Source organism: Stenella coeruleoalba, assembly GCF_951394435.1.
Source record: "Stenella coeruleoalba genome assembly, chromosome: 16".
In the NCBI taxonomy this organism is placed as follows: Eukaryota; Metazoa; Chordata; class Mammalia; order Artiodactyla; family Delphinidae; genus Stenella; species Stenella coeruleoalba.
This window is the reverse complement of record NC_137162.1, coordinates 43,940,113-43,962,768: the sequence shown is the minus strand read 5'-3', so window position 1 is coordinate 43,962,768 and position 22,656 is coordinate 43,940,113. Positions and strand designations below refer to the sequence as shown.

At 38.1% G+C, this 22,656-nt stretch overlaps 1 protein-coding gene across 1 annotated transcript; it reads right to left on the bottom strand.

Annotated features, from left to right (window-relative positions):
* Window positions 1–2,843: 2,843 nt before the first annotated feature.
* CISD1 (CDGSH iron sulfur domain 1) lies at window positions 2,844–22,491 on the bottom strand. Its single transcript, XM_079899770.1, has 3 exons — window positions 22,304–22,491; window positions 14,197–14,402; window positions 2,844–4,337 (listed from the first exon to the last, which is right to left on the bottom strand). Exons 1-3 carry the CDS (start codon window positions 22,326–22,328, stop codon window positions 4,248–4,250), a joined length of 321 nt encoding a protein of 106 aa, XP_079755896.1. The 5' UTR covers window positions 22,329–22,491; the 3' UTR covers window positions 2,844–4,247.
* Window positions 22,492–22,656: the final 165 nt, after the last annotated feature.

Here is a 22,656-nt window from a genome sequence, read left to right as displayed (position 1 = left end):
AGACTATCCTCAGAGACACAGGTACTACTGCAAGTGAAGAACATCCAGTTTACACAATGCCTAGCTGACAACATTCTCAGCTTGGCACTCTTCAGTGCCATGTTTGAGGTCGCACTTTTTTTTTTTTCTTTCGGTACGGGGGTCTCTCACTGTTGTGGCCTCTCCCGTTGCGGAGCACAGGCTCCGGACGCGCAGGCTCCGGACGCGCAGGCTCAGCGGCCGTGACTCACGGGCCCAGCCGCTCCGCGGCATGTGGGATCTTCCCGGACCGGGGCACAAACCCGTGTCCCCTGCATCGGCAGGCGGACTCTCAACCACTGCGCCACCAGGGAGCCCCGCACTGCCTTTTTTGTTGTTCAGAGACCTTAGGGCTAACACCATATCAATACCCTTAATTTATAATCCGAATGATATTCACCCATTTACTGATTAAAATTTTATTTCTAGTTTTTCCCCTTGGGCATGATTCCTGGTAGCTTCAGCTCATATATGCAATTTTTTTGTTTATGAAATACTTCTTAGGTCCATAAAAAATACTTTTCTCAGAAAACGCAGATGTGCAGTTAACAATCATCTTGTGCAAATCTCAGTGTTGTGTATTTTATTTGATCCTTTAAAATCATGAGTTATGAAGGGATTGGGATGGATTGGCATTATTCTTTGTTTGGATCATGACGGTAAATTGAATGAAAATAAAACCACTCTTTTACATTAATAACTTTGCATGAAGCCTCAATGCATTGTGTTAACAGTCATATATGAAAAATTTCAAATATACAAACTAAATATCAAAATCAATAAAACTGTATTGTTTTAACACCTTTATAAAATAATTACTAAGTCCCAGAACTTTAGATTAAAACCTTGGCTTTAGATAAAAACGTGGTTCCAGATTTTTAGATTTCATGGAGCAGTTAAAAAAAAAAAAGTGGGGGCCAATATAGGGCTGCCAACTTTTTATTTTGCCAAGAATATTGAAAGCAACTAATACTACTATCAACGCCATTTCATAAAAGGATACCTCAATACCACAAAAGTTGGTATAATCATGTAATAAAAATTAAATTCAAGTTGATGACCTTCTGTCAACCTTTTTTTTTTTTTTTTCCTTTAGGGATGCTGAAATTTTAGTCTTGGCTTAGAATTGGGGAACAATGCCTAAAATGCCATTTTGTCCAACCATTTCAATTAAAAGGCTAAGAGGTGAGTGTGTTTGCCTGACATCAGTTAGTGTTAAAATCAGGGAGGAAAAGCAGAGCTTCTGACAACTAGTAGAATAAAACACTGTCACAGATACCCAAGTATTGAACATGTGGCTAATTAGGAATCTTAACCAACGTTTATCTTAAAACAAAATCATTCATAACTAATGCAAAATCAAATAAACCCACCTACTCTGTAGAAAGACTTGGTATACATGATTGCACCTGTTACAATTTGTCAAGGAAAACAACCCCAAGTCATAAACTATCATAATATAACCCATGTCATAAATGATATAATCCAAACTGTGAGCTTTGAATTCTCCAAAATGTTGTGTTCTCAATTACATCGTCTATAATAAATGCTTAATAAATGTCTGCATGAACAGGAGTATGTCACTCTAAACTTGTCACTGCAAAACAAGTTTCTTCATGACATTAGAAACTTCTCAACCTGGCACAAAATCTTACTGTAGAAATCACTGAAACATAAATGATACAGAGAAAAAAAAGATGGTGATGGTGTTGGGGAGCCCCACTTGCCTGATCTCTCTATCAAATGAAAAAGCAATTAGAAGATTTAGGGTATTTAAGGGAGAACAGTAATTGTACACAATGATTTTTGTGTAAAAACAGCTCACATTAACTTAACCACACCTACTTTACTTTTTAGGTTAATTAATAACATGAAAAGGTTTTCATATCCTAAAGGAATTCTAATTCAAAAGCATGTAATAGAATTTTAACATGACCATGGGACTACATTTATCTAATTATTCTGGACTATCAAAATGCTACACTAGATCTGCATTTCACAATAAGGCGACCATTTCCAATTTTACCATAATCATAGTCACCCACTTACACCATTGAAAGTACTTTTGAGAATTGGCACTAGTTTTGTTTGTTTTCTTCTCCCACTAGCTATAAAAATGCATGACTCATAATAATTTCAAATTAAGAATACAGCTTAGTGTGTTCAAAGGATGTCCCCCCTCCCCTTTTTTTTTTGGCTGCACCACGTGGCTCATGGGATCCTAGTTCCCCCACCAGGGAGCGAACCTGGGACCCTGGCATTGAGTGTGGAGTCCCAACCACTGGATAACTGGGCAATTCCCTCAAAGGATGTCCTTTTATCTGTAACTTTGGAAGTTCATAGATGTATTTTTCTTTAAAACAATTAACCTTTAAAAGCATGATGCTCTCTATTGCTGACCCAATCATACTTATTTGAAAAAGGAGGAAGAGGCATGAAAAAATTCATCCTGAGAATCTTATAGGTAGAATCAGGGTTTGTAGTACTTGAGATTTTGTGCTTAGGATGTGCCTTAAAGACAAGTTCAACTAAGTCATGTGGACTACTTAAAAACTGGTACACACAATTTTGGGATCAACTTTATCTACTATAATACACAAAACCATACATTAAAAAAATATCAATGATCATACTTAATATAGGAACACTGATGTTTTAGTTGCACTGATTCCTGTTACTTCCAAAGTAATTCTGGATCCTACCAAGTAGAAACATGATGCACTACTACTGAGAATTCAAGTGCCTGCAAAGAAATGATGAGAATGTTTACCTGTTACCTTTGTCAATTTCAAATTATGTCTGCTACATTACGTATATATTTTTCCTTCTAACCCATGAAATCCAAAAACCTAATTTCTCTTAAAAAATATATTAACTACTCCTGGGCTTCCCTGGTGGCGCAGTGGTTGAGGGTCCGCCTGCCGATGCGGGGGACACGGGTTCACGCCCCGGTCTGGGGGGATCCCACATGCCGCAGAGCGGCTGGGCCCGTGGGCCATGGCCACTGGGCCTGCACGTCCGGAACCTGTGCTCTGCGGCAGGAGAGGCCACAGCGGTGAGGGGCCCGCGTACCGCGAAAAAAAAAAAAAAAAAAATATATATATTAACTACTCCTGTCTTAACTCTTTTATTGCTCCTAATTATTTTCAGTTTTCATATTTTTTTCTGAATCAGCAATGAAATGCAATGTTTCTGGTCTGAAGAAAGTTACTTTGAAGAATATGACATAACACTTGTCTTCAAATTTTTGCTTTTAAGATTATACAGTTTAAAAGAGGATGTAATTCTTATTTTTCTCCCCCAAACAGTTTCTTTACTAGAATTAATCATGTGCCTGATTATCAAGAATGAGGAAATAAAAATCTTCCCATGCCTCTGATCTACCCTCATGACTACTATTTCTGTCAAGGATGTGTGGCTCTGCATACAGGAGACTTGATATTATGTGTTCCAATTCCTTCAGTGTCCCCAATTCAAGTGTTTGCCACTCCTTGGCTAGAATTCTGGAACATTATTACATTTTAAGACATCCTTCATGACAACTTTAAATCTCATATCATTTTGATCTAAATTTCCACTACTGGTTTCTTTAATGGATCAATTAAATATCCATGAAGATGAATACAAAGAAGTTACTGTCCCTTTATTATTGACCTGGCCCACTTTTGATTAAGCAGAATTAACATTCAAAGTTCATTTTGATTGAAAACACAGAAGCTGTATTTTCTCAGTGTCATTACCACGTTCAAGAAGAAAACCAAGGTCATAAAAGATTTTTCCTAGATTGTTATTAAGAGATTAACGTAGTTTAATCACACCCAATTTACTTTCTAGGTTAGCTAAGTAATATTAAATGGTGATAATTTTTCTTTGAAATTACAAGTACAATCTGCACAGACATGATTTTGAGAATAATTTAATACGTTAACTTCGCCATACAACTATATTGTAATGTCATATTTAAATGTAAAGAAACGGATCCTTACAAGACCAAAGTAACCCACAGTCCATGAGACTGGATTTTCCTTTTTCCTTTTTTTTTTGTTTCAACAAATGTGCACCACGATGGTTCAACAAGTAAGGCAAATGCCGTGAATACGAAAGCTGTAGTTTGCAATATACCACATCTAGAACCCAGGGGAGGTGAATTAGACACAAGTGGTACTCATTCTAATTAAATGATCAGGAAACATCATGACAAGTTGGTCTGCAGCATCAAAAGTGTCCATTTAAGTGTCTTTTTTCTTAATGATCAGAGGTCCCACGTTGTCTCCAGTTTCTTCATTGTGTTTTGTGTGAGAGCCATCACAGAGTGGGAACTAGGAAGAGAAAGAATGTGAAATGTCTAATTGCAAAATCAGTATTACGTTTGGCAGAGTGGGGGTGATGCTTAATTCACATATGACATGATAACTCAATAGATTTTTCTTGGCTACCTTTTACAGGTTTTCTTAATGAGCATATGTAAAGTGTACACACTAAGGAGGAGGAAGAAATTGACTTGTGGATAATACACAGATCATTAATTGAATTTCCATTTGTGACGTTTGATTGTGGATGTGGAAAACCTTTTCCATGTTTATGTACTAGTTATATTTCCTTTCTAGTGAACTACATCCATGGCCTATCTATTGGTAAGAGCCTAAGTTCATTTGTTTAAAATCAATCTGTTCATTATCCTTTTGCTGATAATCTTTGCAGCAATTTTTTACCCAACCCTTTTTATTTTGCTTATTTGTTCATATCCTTAATTTCTCTTCTTTCATACAAATAAGTATTTCCCTTTTTATCATCCTTCATGGAGACTTCTTTCTCCTGGAGATGCGATAAATTTCCATTCCTTTCCAAGATTTCACATTTTAGAAAACACAGATATTTTGGTGTCCAGTTGAAGGAAAAGGGACAAAAACTAAATATTTAACACAGCGTTTCCCAGAGTGAGCTCTGCAAATTAAGAAGTCCTGCAAAATATTCTGATTTAACTTCATTCTGTGTTTAAAAAACATATACAGTTAAGTCACAACATATATTATTATTTTAAAGAGGTTCTGCTATAAAAAACACTATTTTAACCCCAAATTTCCCAAGCTGATCGGACTATGGACACTTTCACTTTGATACCCATTATCACGGTGTTCTACAGAGCGCAATTTGCAAAATTCTGTTCTAAGATCCTGTTGCTTCAATATTATTAGAGGTGATTGCTTCCCAAATTGTTATACCTTTATTCATAAATTTATCAAAATGAATTCTACATATAAAAATGCTTATTTACAGGTTCTCCATTATCATATTCATCATTCATATTATCATATTCATAATGGGATAATCACTGTGTTTAAAATTGGCTTCAATATTTGGTAGGGCTGGTTTTCCTTCACATTACTCTTCTTTGTTAAAACTTTCCTATTTATTCTTTACCTAACTTTATTTATTACCTATTTATTCCTCCAGATAAACTTGAGAATTTTTTGGCCACGTCCTATTTTATTCCTCTTGTGTTTTTCATCCTCAGGTCTCATGCATTTTCTAATAAGATCATTTCTGCCTTATATGTTTTATGGTTATTATAATTAGGTATATGTTTTCATACCTGACTACTCTTGATATATATTATATATATAAATATATGTGTGTCTGTGTGTGTGTATATACCACTGTTTTTTGCAAGTATGTCCTTCCTACTGTTAAATGATAAAAATAAGAATGCAACAATGTTTTAGGTGTCTCCTCAGGATTTTACAATTATCAGTATATTATTTTGTTTTTTCCTTCTATATTATACCTTTCATTTTTTATTTCATGTCAAATGATGATAGCGAGCATCTTTGTTTTATTCTTGATATCTGGAATGTACCTGCACTTTAGAATCTAGCTTCACTGTTTAGTATAAGGTACACTGTGGCACGAACTGAGCCTATTTAGAAGAGTAAAGTAACAGGAGTCCTGGCCTGAAGAGCAAAATCACCCATTACTCCATTAAGGAAGTATAATTTTCAATACCTGAAACTAGACAATGATGGTACATAATATTAAACTTTGATGAGACTTGTCTATTCTAAGATTAAAATAATATTGGGTTGATGTTAAAGAAATTCAATTTTAATTTTACGATCTGCATATAATTCTGGGAGGTGGTAAATTAGTTAAAAACTACAGAAAAACTCAAGGTATCGTCACATCTTATATTTCCAAGTATAAATTCTATCTTGGGGTGCCAATATAAATTCAATGTATATAAAGGTTACATTATTTCTGTCAATAAAATATGGTACAGTATATTCATATTAAAAACAAGTCCGTGCAACAAAAACATGACCCCAAGCTTTCAGTGTTTTCTTGGCATGGATGAGGAAACAGCCCATAAAATATCGAACTGAAATGTATCCCACAGCAAAGAACAGCATTTCAAAGTGACGTATGTTTAATAAACAAACACAGATGATTTTACAGTGAGAATAAAAGTTTACATTGTAAAAAAACTCCATTTTTATAAATAGCACACACAAAACACGTCACTGTATGGTTTTATGCCCACAGGTTATAAAATACATTTCTGAAAAATGAAATATTCATAAAGTTAAAAGTCTCAAATAATTTACTAAAATAGCATATTTAACGTTTATTTTTTTTCAAGATTTTTTTTCATATGCACCATTTTTAAAGTCTTCATTGAATTTTTTACCATATTGCTTCTGTTTTGGGGTTTTTTTTTGGTTTTTTGGCCGCAAGGCACGTGGGATCTTAGCTTGCTGGCCAGGGATCGAACCCGCACCCCCTGCATTGGAAGGCTTAACCACTGGACCACCAGGGAAGTCCCTTTTATTTTTATTTTAGTCTCACATTGAAAATACTAGAAAACTAATATATTTTCTCAAATTATTTTTCTCCATATATAAAGAACGGGAGAGAAATCTATAGAGAAATATACAAAAGATAAGAAAGCCATACATCTAAAATGAGGATATAATTTTGTAATAATCTGGTTCTGCCTAAAAATGGAAATTCACATGTTTCATCATGGTCTTAAAAGTAAACAAGTAAAAAATAAATACTTCTTTAGGGCTTCCCTGGGGGCGCAGTGGTTAAGAATCCGCCTGCCATTACAGGGGACACGGGTTTGAGCCCTGGTCTGGGAAGATCCCACATGCCGCAGTGCAACTAAGCCTGTGCACAACTACTGAGCCTGTGCTCTAGAGCCCGCGAGCCACAGCTACTGAGCCCACGTGCCACAACTACTGAAGCCTGTGCGCCTAGAACCCGTGCTCCGCAACTAGAGAAGCCACCACAAAGAGAAGCCAGTGCACCACAATGAAGAGTGGCTCCCGCTTGCCGCAACTAGAGAGAGCCCACGCGCAGCAACTAAGACCCAATGCAGCCAAAAACAAATAAATAAATTTTAAAAAAGGATTAAAAGAAAAAAACAATCTAAAAATATTTCTTTAAAAAGTAGTGAGTGGGGGGAGGGATACATTGGGATATCGGGATTGACATATACACACTACTGTATATAAAATAGATAACTAGTAAGGACCTACTAGTATAGCACAGGGAACTCTACTCAGTACTCTGTAATGACCTATATGGGAAAAGAATCTAAAAAAGAGTGGGTATATGTATAACTGATTCACTTGCTATACACCTGAAACTAACACAACATTGTAAATCAACTATACTCCAATAAAAGTTAAAAAAAAAAGTAGTAAATAAGGAGATCCTGGCTATTTCTTAATAAACTTTCATGCTTCTTTAAAGTACATAAAGCTTTGTATGCCTTTAAAATGTAAGCTCCGTATTCAAAATCATTCTGCTCAGAGGCACAGATATCTTTTAATAGTACTTCCTATATCACTTAACACTAGTCAGAATAATCTCCCAAACTTCATGTGAAGATTAGGCATTCTCATATTTATCCATTAGATATGTCTCATTTTAAGTTAATGAAAAGACTAAACATTTTTTTCAACCAAGAGCCAAAATGAGTTATTTCAAGATAGGATTAGCAATTTCTTAATACATTGTATGTGTTAGTAGAATGTATTTATTAAAATTAATTCATGATTCTGATATACAGTATAAATGAATGAATGGTAATTACTGGGCATTAAAATTCAAATGGTAAATTACATAACAATATTTGTGTTTTTCCAGAAAGTGCCTTGTTTCATTTTTGACCTTTCTATACAGGAGAAAAAAAACATGTGGTGGATATATACTTTCAAACGTAATCTAGGAAGTATAGCAGTTTTTGTATTAAATAACAATATAATGAAAATGTGAATTTTATTAACTCACTAAAAGTTTTAAATGTGTTAAAAATGTCAAGAGCTGAAATTACAAAAAACACAAAGGGTATATTTAATTCAGCTCATGTATCAATACTTAAAAATAAAAGAATCAGAAAATTGATGAGAAAAAAGTTTAGCTCACAGATGATTCTAACATTTGTTCTAAGATGTTAACCTTTGTCTATTAACAAATCCTGGAGAAAAGTTTGTGAATTAAATTGGTTGAATTTCCTGTATGTCCAGAAAATATACTATCATATTTGTTAATCCAATTAGAAAACTACGAATCCCAAATACCTTTAAAACTAGAGAAGAGAGAGTATGGAGAAGAGGTGGAAATAAATGTTTAGGGGTAAAAAACACTAGAGATCCTTGCTCTCTACTTGGAAAGCTAGCAACCTTGTCAGGGTCTTCATAAAAAGCACAAAACTTGTTTCTTTTTAATGGTCCCACATCTCAAGTTATAATGTTTCTGTTTTTAGGGTGATTCAAGATGGAAATAAATAACTGTTCATCCTTGACTTACCTCTTCTACTTGCAAAAATTAAAAAAAATTTTTTTGAAGCTTCCTTTGCCAAACTTTGTATTTTTAATTAGAGTTTGGATTATATTTTCCAAGGAAGTTGCCTGGGGCCATTTGGCTCATTACTATAAACTGCTCTGAGAAACAAGCTTGCTTTGGTTGAGAAAGAAAATAAAAGCAATGAGATCTTTGAGACTAAACAAGAGAATATGACATTTTATACCATTCTTATATACTTACTTTAGTAAGACCTATGATAGTAGATATAGTAGGAAAATATGTAAGAAAAATTAAGATTTTACAAGACTGTCTTTTTTTTTTTTATTTAAATTTTATTTTTTTGGCTGCGTTGGGTCTTCGCTGTTGCGCGTGGGCTTTCTCTAGTCACAGCGAGCCCATGCTGCTCTTCATTGTGGTGCGTGGGCTTCTCATTGCAGTGGCTTCTCTTGTTGTGGAGCACGGGCTCTAGGCACACGGGCTTCAGTAGTTGTGGCACATGGGCTCAGTAGTTGTGGCTCGCGGGCTCTGGAGCGCAGACTCAGTAGTTGTGGTGCACGGGCTCAGTGGCTCCGCTGCATGTGGGATCTTCCTGGCCCAGGGCTCGAACCCGTGTCCCCTGCATTGGCAGGCGGATTCTTAACCACTGCACCACCAAGGAAGCCCTACAAGACTGTCTTTGTGTGAATTGGGCAAGCAATGTAACCAACGATCAGAATATTGTTTCTATGAAGAAATAGAGTCAGTGCCACTCTTTTTTTTTTGGCCCCGCTGCGCCGCTTATGGGATCTTAGTTCCCCAACCAGGGATCGAACCCACGCCCCCTGCATTGGAAGCGTGAAGTCTTAACCACTGGACAGCCAGGGAAGTCCCATTTCTAACCATTAATAGGGTGGAGACTTTCCATAACTCATACACACACACCCACACTCCCACACACACCCACCAAAAACAAACCCATCACTAATAAAAAAACCCAACTCAAATCCGGAAGTTGTTAAGGAAAGAAAATTATTCTACACAGTTACATTTCATTGCAATTTCAGTTGAGCTCCTGGCATGAACTGGCTCACCTTTCCTCTCTTTCTTGATTATCTCTTAGTCTGCCTTCTCCTGCTGTCCTTGTTCAAATCTCTCCTGCCTCCCCAATGGCCACCATACAACTCAGCAAACGCCATAATCTACCCAAGATGAGTGGGGGCTGGGAATCTAGTAAGACCATGTTGCACACTCTTCCCTCTGACATCAATGTTCCCTCACCTTGTTTCGAAAGTAAGACTATCTCTTTCTTTCTAAGGCTGAGTCCGAAATCTATGCTCGTACTCTCCTTTCCTTCCACCCCTCTCAACATACCACTGTCTCAAATAGTATCTTTCCCTGTAGTTGCTTTAATCATTTCCTTTGTATTGGTTCCTTTCCTTCTCACTTCACTTAGGGACAACCCTTTTGTGAAATACTGTGAAACAGTCCAGTTTCTGAAACAGCAGAGGGCACACCAATCGGGGGGAAGAGAGGAGGAACGAAGTGTGTTAAAAACATGTAATTTCTGCACTTGACTAAGAGATCTGATTCATTAGGTCTGAGAAAACTGCTCAAAATGTTAGAAACCCACAACAGGTTACTCGTGACTGTACCTTAAGAATGAATTAGAGGGGGGAGGGACAAAATGAAGAGTATGGGATCATCAGATACAAACGACTACACATAAAATAGATAAACAACAGGATTTACTGTATAGCACAGAGTATTATATCCAATAGCTCTTAATAACCTATATTGGAATATAATCGGCAAAAAAACCCCTCCAAAACTGAATCACTATGCTGTACACCTGAAACTTACACAGTACTGTAAATCAACAATACTTCAATTAAAAAAAATAATGAATTAAAACTGAATTAGTTTATATAATACATAAATTTTTTTTTTTAGATAGGAGTTTAAATTTTGTTGTATTAGAAACACAACTGGTGTATGAGGAAAAAATTACTGAACATAAACTCCATATAGCCATCTAATCAAAGGTATCAAGCCTTCTGTGGACAGGCATGTAAGTGTGTGACTTGGCACCTGCGTGACAACCTTAGGAACCTCAGGAATGTGCGGAGATTCCAAAGATGCCTGGAGAATAATTTGAATGATATTCAAAGTGAACTTTGAATCGCCTCATGTGGTAATAAAAAGTGCCCAAGATTCAGGGAAAATTCAGAACTGACAAATCAAAGATGCAAAGAGGATTAATAATGGTATGAAAGATAAGCTTAAAAAGAAAGAAGACATTGAGAAAACTGAAAATAAAATGACTGGTCTCGCATTCCTTTCCTTAAAGTCTACCTAAGGGAAACTCTAAATAGTATGATGAAAGAATAATCCTGGAACGTTCTGTTGACTTATAAAGTCTAATAAACTTTTAAACCACTAGCTTGGCCTGTGTCCATTTGTGATTCTTCCTGAAACACTTGAGATCTTAGTCCATAAAAGTCCACATTCGCTTTATTGACCCTTTACCCTCTGGAAACACCCAACCAAAGCAAACGCCCTTTACTTGGCTTCAAAGGTAAGCTTCAGCGTTCACTCAAGCAGTCATCATATTTTTTTCTTTCCATTCACTGTCATATTTACCAAAATTTTGCCATATATTTAGAAATACCATATATTTAGGTATTTCTTTAGTAGTAATTCATACTGTAATCCATTTGGACACAGCTTCTATTCTAATTATTCTGTGAAAATGACACCAAAAGGTCAGTTGCCTAATTGTTTAACCCCACAGTCTTAGTATAATAGTCTATTCACCTCCTGGTCTTTTGCACAAGCCGATGTTCACAATCAAACCTTCTTTGAAACTTTTCCCTTTTCCACCGTGAAGCCACAATATTCTTAGTTTTCTTCTAACTCTGGGACCCATTTCATCTCCTTTTTTGGCTCTTCTCTTTACAAAATGCAGAAAATTCTCCAAGATTTCATACTTAGCCCTCGATTTTTATCTGTACCAAGGATCTGCTGCATTCCTACCCTTGACTCATCAGTTTTGCTGATCGCTATCTCCAACCCTGATGTCTCAGCTTTAGTCCCACATTTCAGGCTGTCTGCTGTACATTTCCATTCAAATGTCACCTCAGTGTCACTCTTTGAAATTGAACTCCTCATTGGTGTCCTGGAAAATGAGCCATTCACCCCGAATTCCTTATTTCCGTTGACGGCACCACCTCTTCTAACCCTACGATCCTATCTTAAGCAAGATACTTCCACGAGCTTTAGTCTTCCTCCCACAATCTTTCGCACAAATCAGTCATTGCGTTTGGCTGATCCTTGCCTCAAAATGGTTCATGTATCTGTTCATGCTTCGCCATTCCCACGGCCAGCACTCTGGTGTAAGTATAACTTTATGTCTGAAATCCCTGACAAGAAGCTCCCCCATGTTGGGAGGCACAAATTCCTCACGCTGGTACTCAAGACTCTCCTCAATTTGGACTTATTCCTGCGGGGAGGGAGGTGCAAGGACCAGACTAGATTCCTCATCGATCCCACTTTCACTCATGAGTCCTTTCCCACAGATTCTGAGAAAGAGTCTCCAATACTCGCTAGTGTATTCCAATGCCACCAATCTTTCCAGGGGCAGTTTAACTCCCACGTATATATCACTATGCCTTCCCAGAAAATTCTAGCCCACAGTGCAACAAGCTCTTCCTTTTATTTAAAGCATTCGTACTGCATCTACTACACACATCTATGATACCTGCTGTTTTACTATTTAACTGTTCTCAAGCATGTATATAAGTAATAGAAACTAAATGAACTACTTAAGATCACTGACTAAAGAACTATTACAACTCCGGACTTAGAAATGCCTTAATTTCTAAAGGTATTACTTTTTTTTTTTTTTTGCGGTACGCGGGCCTCTCACTGTTGTGGCCTCTCCCGTTGCGGAGCACAGGCTCCGGACGTGCAGGCTCAGCAGCGGCCATGGCTCACGGGCCGAGTCGCTCTGCGGCATGTGGGATCTTCCCGGACCGGGGCACGAACCCGTGTCCCTTGCATCGGCAGGCGGACTCTCAACCACTGCGCCACCAGGGAAACCCCTAAAGGTATTACTTTTTATATTTTGGTGAGCAACAAGAGAATGAAACCTATTATAGGTGTTAATTTTTAAAAATCAAACCAGATCTAGTCTACAGAATATTATTGAGGATTATTTTCTAGCAACTCCACTAGTACTTAAAAACAATCCCACACTCCAAATGAACAGTGCTCTTCTTAAGGAACAATTTCTGTAATGGGACTATTAATTTTTGGTTCATATTCCACATGTTCATCAAGCAGTTTTCAGACACAATGACATAATCTAAGCGCTCTATCACCACTGGATTATACAGTATCAATTGCATCCGGAGAAGGGGGTTAGAGTAATATGCTTTCCGTTACCTGGTATGTGACTTCTTCCTTATCTGTGACATGTGATTTGTGATAATGGCTTTCCACTGTGGGAAGAGGTCCCTGACATAACATGCTTTCAGAAATAGATACATCATTTTTATTGTCTATTTTCTTAGGCCTTATAGTGTCATCTTTAGTAAAATCCATTTTATTTAAATGTTAATAGTGGCAGTATACACAGTATTTCACCATATTTCTCTAAATATACCAGAAATTCTGAAGTTATTCAATGTATGAAGCTTTTCAAGATGACCTTAGGAGAGCATTTTACCATCTTCAGATCACCAGCTGTCATCGCTATCTAAAAGCTGCAGGTATCACAGAGATAATTCCAGACGGAACTTGATAAAATGCAATTCTCACAAAAGAAAATAAAGATACAAAAAAATCCTGTGTTGGATATTTAAATATAGGAGCTGCAGCTTAAAAAAACCTTAGGATACAGGGTCAATACATATGTACCAGGTAAGAAATTTTCAGGGGTAATTTTCCAAAAGTTTCTCTTGATATTTCTAAAACTTGTACTAGAATCTAGGAGCTTGAAATCTCAAGGGGAAAAAAAAATGACCTCTTCTGTTTCTCTTTGTTTTTAGGCTGCATACTCCTTTTCCTGGGATACTGAATGCTAACACCCACTTGGGGAGGAAATTCTAAGCGTAAATAAAGGGATTTTTCTCTCTTCTTTGGCCAAGAATGTGGTTATATTTGCCTAACTCGACGAGGGTACGATGCAATTTCACTGCATGGTGGTTATACATTTTAGTAAATATATTCCTGAAGAGTACACAGAAAACAGAGAAAAACAGAATCCATAGAAAAAAGGAAGCAAAGGAGAAGGGATATCTTGATATTTGATGGTACCAGTGTGGCAGATAGTTTAAACGAAATGTTGCATTAAAGACGGCACTGGCATAAAGGACTTGCTTCTCTTACCTTCTTGGACCTCCAACAACGGCAGTACACAGCTTTATCTCCCAAATCCTCCATGTCAAAAGCATGTACTACCTTGGGGTTGTCTTTCTGGATGTGAGGGTTTACCATAGATTTGTTGCGATGATCTTTGACATAAAATCTTTTGTAAGCTAGATAACCAACTGCAGCTGTCCCAGCAGCAATGGTAACCACTGCAATCCATTCAACTAGAGCAGGGAAGGAAAACAGGAATGATTATCAAAACCAAAATCTATACCAATAATCTAACACGAACGTTCAGGAAATCCAGTTTTTGAGTACTAAGCATCCCAACAGTCAATGGTGTTTAACATAAAAAAATGATCAGAACACACTGGTGAAGTAGTCCCTTGTCAAAACCTTCCCCAGCCCTTACTGAGGCAATTGTGTATTTTCTTTTCAGTATTGTTAGCTAAGTTAAGATAGAAGAGGGAAACTTAAAAATTATTTTATAATTGGAGAAGAAACAAAGTTTAGTAATCTTTTTAAAGTGTTCATTAATAGATTTAAAATAACCTGTGAGCCTGCAGATACCTATTGCTTTAAAAAAAAGATACATATAAAAATTCAGATTACTAATAAGACCATAAAAAATCAGATTACAAACAAGACCCTCCTCATCCCTCTAAAAATCAGGAGGTGATTATGTTAACAAAATGATTCATCAGAGTTCTTTGTTTTTCTTTTTGGCCACACCTGAAGCATGCAGGATCTTAGTTCCCTGACGAGGGATTGAACCTGTAGCCTCCGCAGTGGAAGAGTGGGGTCTTAACCACTGGACCGCCAGGGAAGTCCCAGAGTTCATTTAAATAGTAGGTCCTTTAATCATTTAAAAATGCATAACCACAAACAGAACTGGTATCCAAAGAAAAAGAAAGGACAAATAAAACAAAACCAACCCTTAATATTAAACATTCAGAGGAATATATCCACCAGCATTCTGGGCTTCAAGTCATTCAAAAGCTTTGTTTTTGTTTTTTAATTTCAAAGTGTCTCATTAAAATAAAACTCAGAAGGTACTAATTTTATAGAAAACATAATATAATTAGTTAGATTCTCCTTTAATAAATTCTAAATTTCCATTATCCACCAGTGGATGATCTGAATTCCCTACAAACTTCATTTTAAATTTAATGACGTTTTTCTGTGCAATTATTTGCTTGACTAATAGGCCATCTATTTATTCTGTTCACGTAGCTTTTCAAGGATCCCTTAGAAATCCAAGCACTTAACAACTACCCCAGTTCCAGAGAATTCTGGAGAGGAGAGAGTTCTGCATAGTCTGGTTAGCCTCAGTCTCAGAGGAGAGTTGTCTATTCCCAGCATGGAGTGGACTGCAGGAAGAAGTTGAACAGGGGTCAGGATAAACACACTGGACTGCGTCCCAGCATTTCCTAAGTCAGATCTTCACAGTGTTTGAAATAAGTTCCCAGACTATCAAATAAAGCCCTAGAGAGACAAGTACAAAAAACACATTCCAAGACCAAATAAAAACATATAATGAATAATTAACTGTATGGCTTACTTGCACTACTGAGTCAAATTTCTTATTGTACTAATGTGATTAATCATTGAACCTAATAGTTCCTTACATAAAATTGGAGTTCATTCTTACAAAACTCTAATGGAAAGGAACAACCACTCTCACACTTAGTTCCTTTTATCTCGGTCTTCTCTTCTAGCTTATTTAATAATTTAGTTTTCATCAAGTGTTCCTAATTAGCATGTTCCTTGGATTCTATTTTCAACCACAGTTATTTTTCTCTATGAAAAAATTTAGTTTGTTTTCCTGCCCACACAACAGTTCTATTCCTCCCTGCTATATAAAATAAACATTAACTTTATGCCCTTCCCAGATACTGTATGACTGAGAAAAGTTAATAAGTCATTTGATAGCTTCAAACCTTTGGCTTCATTGAAATATACTTTAAACTACACACCTTGTGTAGATTTGCCCTGAATTTTTAAATATTTATTATTTTTTAAAATTTGTTTTATTACGAATGTCATCATTTTTTCTCATTGGTAAGGGATACTTTCTTTCTTTTTTTTTTTTTTTGGCTGCGCTGCACAGCTTGTAGGATCTTATTCCCCCAACTAGGGATTGAACAGGAGCCCACAGCAGTGAAAGCTCCAGTCCTGGAGCTGGAGTCCTAACCACTGGACCACCAGAGAATTCCCTGCCTTGAATTTTAGTGCTGCTTCATGGTATCATTCTGTGGCAACTCCAAGCAGGGCTGAAACTTTACTGATTTCTAGCTTGATTCATGATCTTCCTTTCTGATGCATTTTTTACCATGGAAGTTCCTTGAGAAAATGTCAGGAGTTAGAGCAATCTACTTCTTAGCTAATGGAAAGCCACTCTGAATAGTTAATGTACCTATCACAAAATGGGCTAAAATACTGCTTTGTATATATATATTCAATTATGTTTGCTGAATGTTAAATCCTTAGTATAAACTTAAAAGAGGGAAATATCCCAAAAGACTGAAATAATACAATTCCCTAAATGCTGTTGATCTTAGTTACACCTTACTTTTTTTGTTGTTTTTTGCAGTACGTGGGCCTCTCCCTGTTGTGGCCTCTCCCTGTTGTGGCCTCTCCCGTTGCGGAGCACAGGCTCCGGACGCACAGGCTCAGTGGCCATGGCTCACGGGCCCAGCCGCTCGGTGGCATGTGGGATCTTCCCGGACCGGGGCACGAACCCATGTCCCCTGCATCGGCAGGCGGACTCTCAACCACTGCACCACCAGGGAAGCCCTACACCTCACTTTTTTTTTTTTTTTTTTGCGGTACGCGGGCCTCTCACTGTTGTGGCCTCTCCCGCTGCAGATCACAGGCTCCAGACGCGCAGGCTCAGCGGCCCAGCCGCTCCGTGGCATGTGGGATCCTCCCGGACCGGGGCACGAACCCATGTCCCCTGAATCGGCAGGCAGACGCTCAACCACTGCGCCACCAGGGAAGCCCTACACCTCACTTTTGAGGTGAAGTTTGAAGTAATCTCTATCAGATTTGTTTTAATGATGCCTACATATTACATAAAGGCCTGAGATCCAAAGAACAACTACAATTGGTTAGGATTAATTGGTCTCATGATATAAAAAAAAAATCCTATAGGAATTTCTACCTGAAATTTATGATAGGCCAGAAGAATCTTTCTCAGCCATCAAAACACCCTTCTATTCTCCTTTCTCATTACTACCAACTGAATCCATATGGTGACTTTTTAAAAACCTTTACTTCCCGTCGATTTTTTTGATGGTGGAAGAAATGACAGAATAACTGACACAGAGGGAACTAACTCTAGATATTATCCAAGAGTGGCTGCCCTGTGGGGAATCAAAACATGCACTCTGTGACCCTACCCCCTAAGGAGGGTCACTTTATAAATGTCATAGCACCATATGTGTGCTAGGAAATGGCTTTGCGTTTGCTCCAATGAGTTTTTTAGACTCACAGAGCCAGATAAGGTCTTAAGAAAACAATTTCCATCCCTCCCCCATTCCCAAATTCTAATTCTCTAACCTCATTAGAGACAAATGTAAAGTTCCCAGAGTAAGAAAAATGTTGCTGTTTTATCATTTCATTACTGTAGCCTGAATCAGTCTTTTCTGGCAAAAAGCTATGGATGCCACTGGCAACTCTAGGGAAAAGAAAGAAAAGGAAACTATATGGAGATAGACAAGAATGATGATGGATTCAAAAGTCAACAATTACAATAGAGAAAGAATTGAAAACCCAAGACAGTAAACAAACAATAAAACCCAAGTAACATTTAGTTCTTGATAGTGTACATGCCTATTAAGAACAGACACCATCTCAGGTTGAACAAGGGACTATATCAAGACCCAATTTCTAAAGATATTTCAGTTGGCACCTTTCAGACATTCTTTCAAAACTGGTGTCCAGAAATATCCTAAGCCTTATTTTTGCCTCTTCTACTTTATCCTTACTTCCCTTTTCTGTACACCTCTCTCAAGGTATAGTGTTCCTATAGTTAGATCAAGCCCCTACCTTGCTTAACAATGCTCTCTATCTATACAAATACCATGAATACATCAATATAAAGAAAATACAAAAAATACATTTCTAAATAATCCCTCCCTTTCTTACTCTTCCCCTGGCAATCTTTGTATAATCTTTGGTTTTCTCTCTTAGGATTATTCAGAGATAGAGAAAACATCAACTTGTTCCCAAATCCCACACCCATATTTATAACTCATTTCTTTACTGTGGGAAATCATTTTGCTTTAAGCTAAGACAGAAATCTCACCCTGCTTCTTTTCCTTTAGCCCCTTTGGTAGCCCCAAACTGTCCTCTCCTACCCAGTGTCAACTGCCATAGAATCAGAATGTTCCTTCCACCTCAGGAGGGGGGGGGGGGAGCTGTGTTTAAATCTTTGCCTCCCTTAGGTCCCCCTCAGATTGGTAGGCTGTGCCTGGTAACGTTTTTCTCTCAAGGCCTGGTGCACAGGCAGTGTTCAATGTTAGTTAAGTAAAAAGAAATAATAGATTCCTAATCTGAATTTGCAACTCCCTCTGTCCATCCTACTATCACATTGCTCTTACACCAAATGACTTCTCTTTGGCCTCATCTTAACCTACTGTATCAAACTGTGGAATTTCAATACTTCCTGAGATTAAAAATAAAACTTCATTATGGAACCCTTCAGACATACACGGAAAATACTGTAATGACCTCCCATTTACCCTCACCCAGCTCCAACAAGTATCAACTCACTGCCAATCTTGTTTCATCTACAGCCCCTATTATTTTTTGTTCATAACCCATAGGAGCTAACTCCTTTATTCACAGTATGATCTGCACATTCCTTCTCAGATAAAAACAAACCCTTGAATAGTTATTTTAAATGACTCAATAAATTTATTGAACCCAAACAGTATTTTTATATGTTGAAGTTAAATGGATTGGAAAATTATGCGTTAGTTTCAACAAAAGAGACAACGATATAACAGTCAGAGAATAAGAACTTATGAAATTTAGTTTTGGTTACAAGCATTGTAGTGCTCAGGGTTTGGGAAGTACAATAAAGCACAGGCAGATAGACTAATGCCTATTTTGTAACTGGAGGGTAAAGCAAAATATGAAGAAAAAAGTGACTTGAGGGGACAGCAGGAAGAAGGAAGGCCTTTAAAAATATTTGGTTTAGTTGGCTTTTTTTTTTAAATGAGGGTGAATTATGAGTGACTTTGGGCTGAAGAGAAGAAAATCCCTGTGAGAGGACAGAAGAATTAAGAGCAGTTGGTATCATTACTGAGGCAAGAGCTTAAGGAAGCAGGAGAAAATGGCATCTGGATGATATAGAGAGAACAGCCTCAGATAATCTCTTCCTTGCAAATAGAAGGGAAGGGATTAAGGATGAGAGCAGAGTCAATGAGTCTTGGAGGTATTAAGGAGCAAGAAGTTTAGTAAACTTCCTAGAGGTCATCTATTGGGTATGAGGAGGGGTCATTAGAGAACGGGGACTCTGTAGCAGTGAAAGGCACTTAATGTTTCTTAATGTTTATTACAGTTTCTAAAACTGTAATCAATATTTGGTATCACATAAAAAATAAGTTTGGTATAAGTATGTCAATTATACCTCAATAAGGAAAAAGGAAGTTTGGTAATATCGACCAAATGGGCATCAAAAGCCATCTCACTGACTGGGATCTTCGGATTACCATTCCAATCACTCATCCTCATTGCCTTTCCCAGATTCATGTCCTGACCTGAGCTCCATTCATTTTATTTCTAACCCACCCATTATTTTTTTCCTGAACATAAACAAGAATTCTGCATGCACATACACACCCTTTCATTTTTTATTTAACATATACTTATATAGTGCTTACCATTGCCAAATACCATTATATAATATACACACAAATTATAAAAAAAATATATAATTCACTTACTTAACTGAGAAAAGTCATGGTCATCTTCCCCCAAATCAAAAGATCTAAATTGATTTTCAATCTATAGGAATGAACAGGTTTGGTTTAAACACTAAGAGTAGAACAATTTGAGATCTAAACATTACAAAACAGATATTCCGTCCCTACCTTGCCACACCACTATATCTGAGGAAGAAAGCACTGGTAGAAGTGATTTACAAAGGCTTTGGGGTCCCTGCCCATTGTCCTCACAACAGTCCTTATGCTTTTAGGTGACATAAAAAGTAGTCACTTCTTTGGCTTCCCTGGTGGCGCAGTGGTTAAGAATCCGCCTGACAATGCAGGGGACACAGGTTCGAGCCCTGGTCTGGGAAGATCCCACATGCTGTGGTGCAACTAAGACCATGTGCCACAACTACCGAGCCTGCGATCTAGAGCCCGTGAGCCACAACTACTGAGCCCGCGTGCTACAACTACTGAAGCCCGCGCACCTAAAGCCCGTGCTCTGCAACAAGAGAAGCCACTGCAATGAGAAGCCCATGCACGGCAGTGAAAGAATAGCCCCTGCTCGCTGCAACTAGAAGAAAGCCCGCATGCAGCAACAAAGACCCAACACAGCCGGAAAAAAGTAGTTCTCATAACAAAGTTGAGTACCTAAAGTTTAAGCTAATAACCCAATTGACGAAGCAATTTCCTATCCCTTAGAAAATGGCAAAATAATGGGAAAGTCACCTTTGGATTCCCATATAATTAGGTCAAAAAAATAACAAACTTGTCTTGATTACAAGAAAGATTAGCTTATAGTCGTAAGAGTCTTAGGGTTCACCTATATCACATTTCAATAGTATGCTACCTAAATAGAGTTTAGTGCCCAATTATACAAAATGACTCCACATTAAAAAAAACCACTTTGGAATCTTTTGTCCCATATCACACAAGTGCAAACTGTCTTCCTATAAGATTATCAGTGGCTCAAGTCACATGAATATCTTATTTTACACAATTGTCTTATTCCTCAGAAAATTTTTTTTTTACAATAAAAATCACTCCCTATTTTAAATGTACGAAGGTGCCTCTATTTAAAGGAGTCTAAAGATGAGTATCCTTTGAAATACGTTTTGCAAATAATCACCTCCTATATACCGCATTAGTAACTTAAAAATGTCATGGGTTATCACCCTCACTCTGACAGATAACTTTTCGCAACAAGTGGAATTCTCCAATTTATAGAATCTATTACAAAATTAGGGCCAAGTTAGTAGGCACCTTTTACAGAACCTGGTACTCCAGATGCTCAATATTTACTAAATGAATCAAGTAGACTATTTTAAATTAATTTCTGGACAATCTACCTTTACCTAACTACTGTTACAGGTAACCAAACCTTGAGGGTGGTATTTTATACCTGGGCAAAGATCACAGGTATCCCGTAGCGGTACAAACTATTATATTAATTATACTACCACCAAGAATTGTTATAAAGTGAAGCTCTAGAAAGTCTCTTAATTTTAATCGGACCTTCTGTGAAGTAACATTTCCAAACGCTAGGTACTAGCACAAGGGAAGCAAGGCTGAGAAAGGTGAAGGCTCAATGAGCTCAGTTTTCAATCCTCTCTCCTGGACTACTGCCACCCAGGTCCAGATGCCAGAGGCATTAAAAACAAAAAACAACAACAAAAAACCCTGGGAAAACTGAAGACCTCGGATTGGGTGCCTTCCCTTTAAAAAATGTGCAAAACTAAGCTGTGATTAGTCATGCATCGCTTGAGGGCTGCAGGAAATCTACGTTCTCACTCCACGGTAATTTAAATGTGGAGAAGGGGGAAGAGGGTTTTTGTTTTTTGTTTTCACCTTTCCTTTTTTTTCCAGGCCCTGTGACACAACAGAAAGGAGTCTCAGGGAAGAACAAGAAAAGCTAGCAGCGCAGCGGTATAGTTAGGGGACTACCCAGACCTGGGTAGATGCCTGCATGGCCCCCACGCCACTTTTGCCCCGGATCATACCCTGACCTGGCCCCCTTGCCCCGTGTGGCCCGAGGTGTCCGCAGGTCCGCGGAGCGCTTGCCCTTCTCCATCTCAAGGTTACGAGACTGGCGGGAACGCAGGGCAGCCGTAATAGCCCGAAGAGGTGCCGAGGGAGCTGCAACCGGTGCGCAGGCCGCCAACCTCACCCGCTCCCATGCCCCACTTCACCTCGTACGCTGGAAGTCATACTCATGGCGCCGTCGCTTGCAAGAATGTACACAAGACACTGAGCACAGACCGGCTCGAGTGGACAGCGGGAGTCAAGGTAAAACAGACGTCTGTCCTAAGGGCGAACTGCAGGCTGCGACTGCGCAGGCGCCGCGATAGGCCGTAAGCACGTGTGTATTAAGCAGCCGGGCTGATGCTGAGCATGCGCGAAGCTGCGTTCCGGGCCTTTAGGAAGTCCTGAGTCCGGATTTTGACAGCCGTAAGAGGTGGGAGGAGGAAAAGACCAAGAGAGGTAGCAACTGAGTTTGCGCAATCCTGAGGGGCTCGGTCCTGGAGCCCAGCGGACGGGCCTT